The sequence below is a fragment of the Mytilus edulis genome, chromosome 7 (genome assembly GCF_963676685.1).
Source record: "Mytilus edulis chromosome 7, xbMytEdul2.2, whole genome shotgun sequence".
NCBI classification, from domain to species: Eukaryota; Metazoa; Mollusca; class Bivalvia; order Mytilida; family Mytilidae; genus Mytilus; species Mytilus edulis.
In genome coordinates, this window is record NC_092350.1 from 93027739 (window position 1) to 93041078 (window position 13340).

The 13340-nt window shown below is 32.9% G+C and overlaps 1 protein-coding gene across 1 annotated transcript in view; it reads right to left on the bottom strand.

Annotated features, from left to right (window-relative positions):
• Positions 1-13340, bottom strand: part of LOC139483511 (ankyrin repeat domain-containing protein 17-like) — an 81489-nt gene that overhangs the window by 35848 nt on the left and 32301 nt on the right. Inside the window, exon 3 of the mRNA XM_071267532.1 lies at positions 13238-13283. Within this exon, the coding sequence (XP_071123633.1) occupies positions 13238-13283 (46 nt within the window). The remainder of the gene's footprint in view (positions 1-13237; positions 13284-13340) is intronic.

Sequence of the window (13340 nt, forward strand, 5' to 3'; positions counted from 1 at the left end):
TTAGTATGACGTCTATAATCACTTAACTAGTATGAATTGGAGTTTAGTATGACGTCTATAATCACTTAACTAGTATGAATTGGAGTTAAGTATGACGTCTATAATCACTTAACTAGTATGCATTGGAGTTTAGTATGATGTCTATAATCACTTAACTAGAATGCATTGGAGTTTAGTATGACGTCTATAATCACTTAACTAGAATGCATTGGAGTTTAGTGTGACGTCTATAATCACGTAACTAGAATGCATTGGAGCTTAGTGTGACGTCTATAATCACGTAACTAGAATGCATTGGAGCTTAGTGTGACGTCTTTAATCCCTTAACTACAAAATGTAGAATGCATTGGAGTTTAGTGTGACGTCTATAAGCACTTAACTAGTATGCATTGGAGTTTAGTGTGATGTCTATAATCACTTAACTAGTATGCATTGGAGTTTAGTGTGATGTCTATAATCACTTAACTAGTATGCATTGGAGTTTAGTGTGATGTCTATAATCACTTAACTAGTATGCATTGGAGTTTAGTGTGATGTCTATAATCACTTAACTAGTATGAATTGGAGTTTAGTATGACGTCTATAATCACTTAACTAGTATGAATTGGAGTTTAGTATGACGTCTATAATCACTTAACTAGTATGAATTGGAGTTTAGTATGACGTCTATAATCACTTAACTAGTATGCATTGGAGTTTAGTATGATGTCTATAATCACATAACTAGAATGCATTGGAGTTTAGTGTGACGTCTATAATCACTTAACTAGAATGCATTGGAGTTTAGTTTGACGTCTATAATCACTTAACTAGTATGCATTGGAGGTTAGTGTGATGTCTATAATCACTTAACTAGAATGCATTGGAGTTTAGTATGATGTCTATAATCACTTAACTAGTATGAATTGGAGTTTAGTGTGACGTCTATAATCACATAACTAGTATGCATTGAAGTTTAGTGTGACGTCTATAATCACATAACTAGTATGCATTGGAGTTTAGTGTGATGTCTATAATCACTTAACTAGTATGCATTGGAGTTTAGTATGATGTCTATAATCACTTAACTAGTATGCATTGGAGTTTAGTGTGACGTCTATAATCACTTAACTAGTATGCATTGGAGTTTAGTGTGATGTCTATAATCACTTAACTCGTATGCATTGGAGTTTAGTGTGACGTCTATAATCACTTAACTAGTATGCATTGGAGTTTAGTGTGACGTCTATAATCCCTTAACTAGTATGCATTGGAGTTTAGTGTGATGTCTATAATCCCTTAACTAGAATGCATTGGAGTTTAGTGTGATGTCTATAATCGCTTAACTAGTATGCATTGGAGTTTAGTGTGACATCTATAATCACTTAACTAGAATCCATTGAAGTTTAGTGTGATGTCTATAATCACTTAACTAGAATGCATTGGAGTTTAGTGTGATGTCTATAATCACATAACTAGTATGGATTGGAGTTTAGTTTGACGTCTATAATCACATAACTAGTATGCATTGAAGTTTAGTGTGACGTCTATAATCACTTAACTAGTATGCATTGGAGTTTAGTGTGATGTCTATAATCACTTAACTAGTATGCATTGGAGTTTAGTGTGACGTCTATAATCACTTAACTAGTATGCATTGGAGTTTAGTGTGACGTCTATAATCCCTTAACTAGAATGCATTGGAGTTTAGTGTGATGTCTATAATCACTTAACTAGTATGCATTGAAGTTTAGTGTGACGTCTATAATCACTTAACTAGTATGCATTGGAGTTTAGTGTGATGTCTATAATCACTTAACTAGTATGCATTGGAGTTTAGTGTGATGTCTATAATCCCTTAACTACAAAATGTAGAATGTATTGGAGTTTAGTGTGATGTCTATAATCACTTAACTAGTATGCATTGGAGTTTAGTGTGATGTCTATAATCACTTAACTAGTATGCATTGGAGTTTAGTGTGATGTCTATAATCACTTAACTAGTATGCATTGGAGTTTAGTGTGATGTCTATAATCACTTAACTAGTATGCATTGAAGTTTAGTGTGACGTCTATAATCACTTAACTAGTATGCATTGGAGTTTAGTGTGATGTCTATAATCACATAACTAGAATGCATTGAAGTTTAGTGTGATGTCTTTAATCACTTAACTAGAATGCATTGGAGTTTAGTGTGATGTCTATAATCACATAACTAGTATGCATTGAAGTTTAGTGTGACGTCTATAATCACTTAACTAGTATGCATTGGAGTTTAGTGTGATGTCTATAATCACTTAACTAGTATGCATTGGAGTTTAGTGTGATGTCTATAATCACTTAACTAGTATGCATTGGAGTTTAGTGTGACGTCTATAATCACATAACTAGTATGCATTGGAGTTTAGTGTGATGTCTATAATCACTTAACTAGTATGCATTGGAGTTTAGTGTGATGTCTATAATCACTTAACTAGTATGCATTGGAGTTTAGTGTGATGTCTATAATCACTTAACTAGTATGAATTGGAGTTTAGTATGACGTCTATAATCACTTAACTAGTATGAATTGGAGTTTAGTATGACGTCTATAATCACTTAACTAGTATGAATTGGAGTTAAGTATGACGTCTATAATCACTTAACTAGTATGCATTGGAGTTTAGTATGATGTCTATAATCACTTAACTAGAATGCATTGGAGTTTAGTATGACGTCTATAATCACTTAACTAGAATGCATTGGAGTTTAGTGTGACGTCTATAATCACGTAACTAGAATGCATTGGAGCTTAGTGTGACGTCTATAATCACGTAACTAGAATGCATTGGAGCTTAGTGTGACGTCTTTAATCCCTTAACTACAAAATGTAGAATGCATTGGAGTTTAGTGTGACGTCTATAAGCACTTAACTAGTATGCATTGGAGTTTAGTGTGATGTCTATAATCACTTAACTAGTATGCATTGGAGTTTAGTGTGATGTCTATAATCACTTAACTAGTATGCATTGGAGTTTAGTGTGATGTCTATAATCACTTAACTAGTATGCATTGGAGTTTAGTGTGATGTCTATAATCACTTAACTAGTATGCATTGGAGTTTAGTGTGATGTCTATAATCACTTAACTAGTATGCATTGGAGTTTAGTGTGATGTCTATAAACACTTAACTAGTATGCATTGGAGTTTAGTGTGATGTCTATAATCACTTAACTAGTATGCATTGGAATTTAGTGTGATGTCTATAATCACTTAACTAGTATGAATTGGAGTTTAGTGTGATGTCTATAATCACTTAACTAGAATGCATTCGAGTTTAGTGTGATGTCTATAATCACTTAACTAGTATGAATTGGAGTTTAGTGTGATGTCTATAAACACTTAACTAGTATGCATTGGAGTTTAGTGTGATGTCTATAATCACTTAACTAGTATGAATTGGAGTTTAGTTTGACGTCTATAATCACTTAACTAGTATGAATTGGAGTTTAGTATGACGTCTATAATCACTTAACTAGTATGAATTGGAGTTTAGTATGACGTCTATAATCACTTAACTAGTATGAATTGGAGTTTAGTATGACGTCTATAATCACTTAACTAGTATGCATTGGAGTTTAGTATGATGTCTATAATCACATAACTAGAATGCATTGGAGTTTAGTGTGACGTCTATAATCACTTAACTAGAATGCATTGGAGTTTAGTTTGACGTCTATAATCACTTAACTAGTATGCATTGGAGGTTAGTGTGATGTCTATAATCACTTAACTAGAATGCATTGGAGTTTAGTATGATGTCTATAATCACTTAACTAGTATGCATTGGAGTTTAGTATGATGTCTATAATCACTTAACTAGTATGCATTGGAGTTTAGTGTGACGTCTATAATCACTTAACTAGTATGCATTGGAGTTTAGTGTGATGTCTATAATCACTTAACTCGTATGCATTGGAGTTTAGTGTGACGTCTATAATCACTTAACTAGTATGCATTGGAGTTTAGTGTGACGTCTATAATCCCTTAACTAGTATGCATTGGAGTTTAGTGTGATGTCTATAATCCCTTAACTAGAATGCATTGGAGTTTAGTGTGATGTCTATAATCGCTTAACTAGTATGCATTGGAGTTTAGTGTGACATCTATAATCACTTAACTAGAATCCATTGAAGTTTAGTGTGATGTCTATAATCACTTAACTAGAATGCATTGGAGTTTAGTGTGATGTCTATAATCACATAACTAGTATGGATTGGAGTTTAGTTTGACGTCTATAATCACATAACTAGTATGCATTGAAGTTTAGTGTGACGTCTATAATCACTTAACTAGTATGCATTGGAGTTTAGTGTGATGTCTATAATCACTTAACTAGTATGCATTGGAGTTTAGTGTGACGTCTATAATCACATAACTAGTATGCATTGGAGTTTAGTGTGACGTCTATAATCCCTTAACTAGAATGCATTGGAGTTTAGTGTGATGTCTATAATCACTTAACTAGTATGCATTGAAGTTTAGTGTGACGTCTATAATCACTTAACTAGTATGCATTGGAGTTTAGTGTGATGTCTATAATCACTTAACTAGTATGCATTGGAGTTTAGTGTGATGTCTATAATCCCTTAACTACAAAATGTAGAATGTATTGGAGTTTAGTGTGATGTCTATAATCACTTAACTAGTATGCATTGGAGTTTAGTGTGATGTCTATAATCACTTAACTAGTATGCATTGGAGTTTAGTGTGATGTCTATAATCACTTAACTAGTATGCATTGGAGTTTAGTGTGATGTCTATAATCACTTAACTAGTATGCATTGAAGTTTAGTGTGACGTCTATAATCACTTAACTAGTATGCATTGGAGTTTAGTGTGATGTCTATAATCACATAACTAGAATGCATTGAAGTTTAGTGTGATGTCTTTAATCACTTAACTAGAATGCATTGGAGTTTAGTGTGATGTCTATAATCACATAACTAGTATGCATTGAAGTTTAGTGTGACGTCTATAATCACTTAACTAGTATGCATTGGAGTTTAGTGTGATGTCTATAATCACTTAACTAGTATGCATTGGAGTTTAGTGTGATGTCTATAATCACTTAACTAGTATGCATTGGAGTTTAGTGTGACGTCTATAATCACATAACTAGTATGCATTGGAGTTTAGTGTGATGTCTATAATCACTTAACTAGTATGCATTGGAGTTTAGTGTGATGTCTATAATCACTTAACTAGTATGCATTGGAGTTTAGTGTGATGTCTATAATCACTTAACTAGTATGAATTGGAGTTTAGTATGACGTCTATAATCACTTAACTAGTATGAATTGGAGTTTAGTATGACGTCTATAATCACTTAACTAGTATGAATTGGAGTTAAGTATGACGTCTATAATCACTTAACTAGTATGCATTGGAGTTTAGTATGATGTCTATAATCACTTAACTAGAATGCATTGGAGTTTAGTATGACGTCTATAATCACTTAACTAGAATGCATTGGAGTTTAGTGTGACGTCTATAATCACGTAACTAGAATGCATTGGAGCTTAGTGTGACGTCTATAATCACGTAACTAGAATGCATTGGAGCTTAGTGTGACGTCTTTAATCCCTTAACTACAAAATGTAGAATGCATTGGAGTTTAGTGTGACGTCTATAAGCACTTAACTAGTATGCATTGGAGTTTAGTGTGATGTCTATAATCACTTAACTAGTATGCATTGGAGTTTAGTGTGATGTCTATAATCACTTAACTAGTATGCATTGGAGTTTAGTGTGATGTCTATAATCACTTAACTAGTATGCATTGGAGTTTAGTGTGATGTCTATAATCACTTAACTAGTATGAATTGGAGTTTAGTATGACGTCTATAATCACTTAACTAGTATGAATTGGAGTTTAGTATGACGTCTATAATCACTTAACTAGTATGAATTGGAGTTTAGTATGACGTCTATAATCACTTAACTAGTATGCATTGGAGTTTAGTATGATGTCTATAATCACATAACTAGAATGCATTGGAGTTTAGTGTGACGTCTATAATCACTTAACTAGAATGCATTGGAGTTTAGTTTGACGTCTATAATCACTTAACTAGTATGCATTGGAGGTTAGTGTGATGTCTATAATCACTTAACTAGAATGCATTGGAGTTTAGTATGATGTCTATAATCACTTAACTAGTATGCATTGGAGTTTAGTATGATGTCTATAATCACTTAACTAGTATGCATTGGAGTTTAGTGTGACGTCTATAATCACTTAACTAGTATGCATTGGAGTTTAGTGTGATGTCTATAATCACTTAACTCGTATGCATTGGAGTTTAGTGTGACGTCTATAATCACTTAACTAGTATGCATTGGAGTTTAGTGTGACGTCTATAATCCCTTAACTAGTATGCATTGGAGTTTAGTGTGATGTCTATAATCCCTTAACTAGAATGCATTGGAGTTTAGTGTGATGTCTATAATCGCTTAACTAGTATGCATTGGAGTTTAGTGTGATGTCTATAATCACTTAACTAGAATGCATTGGAGTTTAGTGTGATGTCTATAATCACATAACTAGTATGGATTGGAGTTTAGTTTGACGTCTAAAATCACATAACTAGTATGCATTGAAGTTTAGTGTGACGTCTATAATCACTTAACTAGTATGCATTGGAGTTTAGTGTGATGTCTATAATCACTTAACTAGTATGCATTGGAGTTTAGTGTGACGTCTATAATCACATAACTAGTATGCATTGGAGTTTAGTGTGACGTCTATAATCCCTTAACTAGAATGCATTGGAGTTTAGTGTGATGTCTATAATCACTTAACTAGTATGCATTGAAGTTTAGTGTGACGTCTATAATCACTTAACTAGTATGCATTGGAGTTTAGTGTGATGTCTATAATCACTTAACTAGTATGCATTGGAGTTTAGTGTGATGTCTATAATCCCTTAACTACAAAATGTAGAATGTATTGGAGTTTAGTGTGATGTCTATAATCACTTAACTAGTATGCATTGGAGTTTAGTGTGATGTCTATAATCACTTAACTAGTATGCATTGGAGTTTAGTGTGATGTCTATAATCACTTAACTAGTATGCATTGGAGTTTAGTGTGATGTCTATAATCACTTAACTAGTATGCATTGGAGTTTAGTATGACGTCTATAATCACATAACTAGTATGCATTGGAGTTTAGTGTGACGTCTATAATCCCTTAACTAGAATGCATTGGAGTTTAGTGTGATGTCTATAAACACTTAACTAGTATGCATTGAAGTTTAGTGTGACGTCTATAATCACTTAACTAGTATGCATTGGAGTTTAGTGTGATGTCTATAATCACATAACTAGAATGCATTGAAGTTTAGTGTGATGTCTATAATCACTTAACTAGAATGCATTGGAGTTTAGTGTGATGTCTATAATCACATAACTAGAATGCATTGAAGTTTAGTGTGACGTCTATAATCACTTAACTAGTATGCATTGGAGTTTAGTGTGATGTCTATAATCCCTTAACTACAAAATGTAGAATGCATTGGAGTTTAGTGTGATGTCTATAATCACTTAACTAGTATGCATTGGAGTTTAGTTTGATGTCTATAATCACTTAACTAGTATGCATTGGAGTTTAGTGTGATGTCTATAATCACTTAACTAGTATGCATTGGAGTTTAGTGTGATGTCTATAATCACTTAACTAGTATGAATTGGAGTTTAGTATGACGTCTATAATCACTTAACTAGTATGAATTGGAGTTTAGTATGACGTCTATAATCACTTAACTAGTATGAATTGGAGTTTAGTATGACGTCTATAATCACTTAACTAGTATGCATTGGAGTTTAGTATGATGTCTATAATCACATAACTAGAATGCATTGGAGTTTAGTGTGACGTCTATAATCACTTAACTAGAATGCATTGGAGTTTAGTATGACGTCTATAATCACTTAACTAGAATGCATTGGAGTTTAGTGTGATGTCTATAATCCCTTAACTAGAATGCATTGGAGTTTAGTGTGATGTCTATAATCGCTTAACTAGTATGCATTGGAGTTTAGTGTGACATCTATAATCACTTAACTAGAATCCATTGAAGTTTAGTGTGATGTCTATAATCACTTAACTAGAATGCATTGGAGTTTAGTGTGATGTCTATAATCACATAACTAGTATGGATTGGAGTTTAGTTTGACGTCTATAATCACATAACTAGTATGCATTGAAGTTTAGTGTGACGTCTATAATCACTTAACTAGTATGCATTGGAGTTTAGTGTGATGTCTATAATCACTTAACTAGTATGCATTGGAGTTTAGTGTGACGTCTATAATCACATAACTAGTATGCATTGGAGTTTAGTGTGACGTCTATAATCCCTTAACTAGAATGCATTGGAGTTTAGTGTGATGTCTATAATCACTTAACTAGTATGCATTGAAGTTTAGTGTGACGTCTATAATCACTTAACTAGTATGCATTGGAGTTTAGTGTGATGTCTATAATCACTTAACTAGTATGCATTGGAGTTTAGTGTGATGTCTATAATCCCTTAACTACAAAATGTAGAATGTATTGGAGTTTAATGTGATGTCTATAATCACTTAACTAGTATGCATTGGAGTTTAGTGTGATGTCTATAATCACTTAACTAGTATGCATTGGAGTTTAGTGTGACGTCTATAATCACTTAACTAGTATGCATTGGAGTTTAGTGTGATGTCTATAATCACTTAACTAGTATGCATTGGAGTTTAGTGTGATGTCTATCATCACTTAACTAGTATGAATTATAGTTTAGTATGACGTCTATAATCACTTAACTAGTATGAATTGGAGTTTAGTATGACGTCTATAATCACTTAACTAGTATGAATTGGAGTTTAGTATGACGTCTATAATCACTTAACTAGTATGCATTGGAGTTTAGTATGATGTCTATAATCACTTAACTAGAATGCATTGGAGTTTAGTATGACGTCTATAATCACTTAACTAGAATGCATTGGAGTTTAGTGTGACGTCTATAATCACGTAACTAGAATGCATTGGAGCTTAGTGTGACGTCTATAATCACGTAACTAGAATGCATTGGAGCTTAGTGTGACGTCTTTAATCCCTTAACTACAAAATGTAGAATGCATTGGAGTTTAGTGTGATGTCTATAATCACTTAACTAGTATGCATTGGAGTTTAGTGTGATGTCTATAATCACTTAACTAGTATGCATTGGAGTTTAGTGTGATGTCTATAAACACTTAACTAGTATGCATTGAAGTTTAGTGTGACGTCTATAATCACTTAACTAGTATGCATTGGAGTTTAGTGTGATGTCTATAATCACATAACTAGAATGCATTGAAGTTTAGTGTGATGTCTATAATCACTTAACTAGAATGCATTGGAGTTTAGTGTGATGTCTATAATCACATAACTAGAATGCATTGAAGTTTAGTGTGACGTCTATAATCACTTAACTAGTATGCATTGGAGTTTAGTGTGATGTCTATAATCCCTTAACTACAAAATGTAGAATGCATTGGAGTTTAGTGTGATGTCTATAATCACTTAACTAGTATGCATTGGAGTTTAGTTTGATGTCTATAATCACTTAACTAGTATGCATTGGAGTTTAGTGTGATGTCTATAATCACTTAACTAGTATGCATTGGAGTTTAGTGTGATGTCTATAATCACTTAACTAGTATGAATTGGAGTTTAGTATGACGTCTATAATCACTTAACTAGTATGAATTGGAGTTTAGTATGACGTCTATAATCACTTAACTAGTATGAATTGGAGTTTAGTATGACGTCTATAATCACTTAACTAGTATGCATTGGAGTTTAGTATGACGTCTATAATCACATAACTAGAATGCATTGGAGTTTAGTGTGACGTCTATAATCACTTAACTAGAATGCATTGGAGTTTAGTATGACGTCTATAATCACTTAACTAGAATGCATTGGAGTTTAGTGTGATGTCTATAATCCCTTAACTAGAATGCATTGGAGTTTAGTGTGATGTCTATAATCGCTTAACTAGTATGCATTGGAGTTTAGTGTGACATCTATAATCACTTAACTAGAATCCATTGAAGTTTAGTGTGATGTCTATAATCACTTAACTAGAATGCATTGGAGTTTAGTGTGATGTCTATAATCACATAACTAGTATGGATTGGAGTTTAGTTTGACGTCTATAATCACATAACTAGTATGCATTGAAGTTTAGTGTGACGTCTATAATCACTTAACTAGTATGCATTGGAGTTTAGTGTGATGTCTATAATCACTTAACTAGTATGCATTGGAGTTTAGTGTGACGTCTATAATCACATAACTAGTATGCATTGGAGTTTAGTGTGACGTCTATAATCCCTTAACTAGAATGCATTGGAGTTTAGTGTGATGTCTATAATCACTTAACTAGTATGCATTGAAGTTTAGTGTGACGTCTATAATCACTTAACTAGTATGCATTGGAGTTTAGTGTGATGTCTATAATCACTTAACTAGTATGCATTGGAGTTTAGTGTGATGTCTATAATCCCTTAACTACAAAATGTAGAATGTATTGGAGTTTAGTGTGATGTCTATAATCACTTAACTAGTATGCATTGGAGTTTAGTGTGATGTCTATAATCACTTAACTAGTATGCATTGGAGTTTAGTGTGACGTCTATAATCACTTAACTAGTATGCATTGGAGTTTAGTGTGATGTCTATAATCACTTAACTAGTATGCATTGGAGTTTAGTGTGATGTCTATCATCACTTAACTAGTATGAATTATAGTTTAGTATGACGTCTATAATCACTTAACTAGTATGAATTGGAGTTTAGTATGACGTCTATAATCACTTAACTAGTATGAATTGGAGTTTAGTATGACGTCTATAATCACTTAACTAGTATGCATTGGAGTTTAGTATGATGTCTATAATCACTTAACTAGAATGCATTGGAGTTTAGTATGACGTCTATAATCACTTAACTAGAATGCATTGGAGTTTAGTGTGACGTCTATAATCACGTAACTAGAATGCATTGGAGCTTAGTGTGACGTCTATAATCACGTAACTAGAATGCATTGGAGCTTAGTGTGACGTCTTTAATCCCTTAACTACAAAATGTAGAATGCATTGGAGTTTAGTGTGATGTCTATAATCACTTAACTAGTATGCATTGGAGTTTAGTGTGATGTCTATAATCACTTAACTAGTATGCATTGGAGTTTAGTGTGATGTCTATAATCACTTAACTAGTATGCATTGGAGTTTAGTGTGATGTCTATAATCACTTAACTAGTATGAATTGGAGTTTAGTATGACGTCTATAATCACTTAACTAGTATGAATTGGAGTTTAGTATGACGTCTATAATCACTTAACTAGTATGAATTGGAGTTTAGTATGACGTCTATAATCACTTAACTAGTATGCATTGGAGTTTAGTATGATGTCTATAATCACATAACTAGAATGCATTGGAGTTTAGTGTGACGTCTATAATCACTTAACTAGAATGCATTGGAGTTTAGTATGACGTCTATAATCACTTAACTAGAATGCATTGGAGTTTAGTGTGACGTCTATAATCACTTAACTAGAATGCATTGGAGCTTAGTGTGACGTCTATAATCACGTAACTAGAATGCATTGGAGCTTAGTGTGACGTCTATAATCCCTTAACTACAAAATGTAGAATGCATTGGAGTTTAGTGTGATGTCTATAAGCACTTAACTAGTATGCATTGGAGTTTAGTGTGATGTCTATAATCACTTAACTAGAATGCATTGGAATTTAGGCTCCAGCTGACGCTCGACAATGTGCTGGATTTTCTGGCTGAGACACATTGTTCAGTCCTTTGTCTTTTTTTTTTTGCTCTTTGACAGATTCCTAATTATCATTCTCAATTTCTATAATCTTAATGAATTTAGGATAAAATATAATTTATAGGTAGCAGTATTTCAGGAGAGGTATCATATCATCACATCAACTTTTAGTGGTGACATCATCTACAAATAGTAGTAATACAGGAGAGGTAGCAGTAATACACATGATACAGGAGAGGTAGCAGTAATACAGGAGAGGTATCATATCATCACATCAACTTTTAGTGGTGACATCATCTACAAATAGTAGTAATACAGGAGAGGTAGCAGTAATACACATGATACAGGAGAGGTAGCAGTAATACAGGAGAGGTATCATATCATCACATCAACTTTTAGTGGTGACATCATCTACAAATAGTAGTAATACAGGAGAGGTAGCAGTAATACAGGAGAGGTAGCAGTAATACACATGATACAGGAGAGGTAGCAGTAATACAGGAGAGGTATCATATCATCACATCAACTTTTAGTGGTGACATCATCTACAAATAGTAGTAATACAGGAGAGGTAGCAGTAATACACATGATACAGGAGAGGTAGCAGTAATACAGGAGAGGTATCATATCATCACATCAACTTTTAGTGGTGACATCATCTACAAATAGTAGTAATACAGGAGAGGTAGCAGTAATACACATGATACAGGAGAGGTAGCAGTAATACAGGAGAGGTATCATATCATCACATCAACTTTTAGTGGTGACATCATCTACAAATGCTTTTGTACTTCATTGTTTTATTTATACAAAACTAAATTAGCCGAAACACTTGTGTGTGATAAATTCATTATAAGGTTCACTACTGACAATAAATGACTGACCCTCTGCAAATCAATACATATTTAGGAAAATTCATCATCAACCATGAACATAGAGGAAAGATTGTTTAAAAGAAGTTCAGAAGTTCATCAATAGAGGATTCAACCTTTGCCATCACACCCCGGGCTTTGGATTTATTTTAACCCTCTATGAAAAAAAATGATGGACACACATGGAGTCAATCATTGTAGCTTTAAACATGATATATTAATAAAAGACACACATTGTACTAAATTCATTATGGGCCCTTTTCAATATGGTTTTATAGATGCATTTAGAGCTGGATATCACAATTTTAACACAACATCATGCAGAACATTCAATTTTTTTCAGTGCGAAAATCAGCATAATTAAGACTTGTTTTGTATCTATCTATGATGAGTTTATTTGACATCAAAAAACCATGAAAATTTTATAAATATATTTACTCAATTACTTACATTATTCAATTTCTTTTCTAATTGAAAGAATCATATGACTTTGATGAATGTATTAATCAAAATAACTTACGGGTCTTCCATTGATGAAGAATGTGTCCTTCTTCCTTGAACATTTCCTGTAATTATTTTAAAATCATGCATATTATTTAAGTCTACACATCAAAAACTTTAGA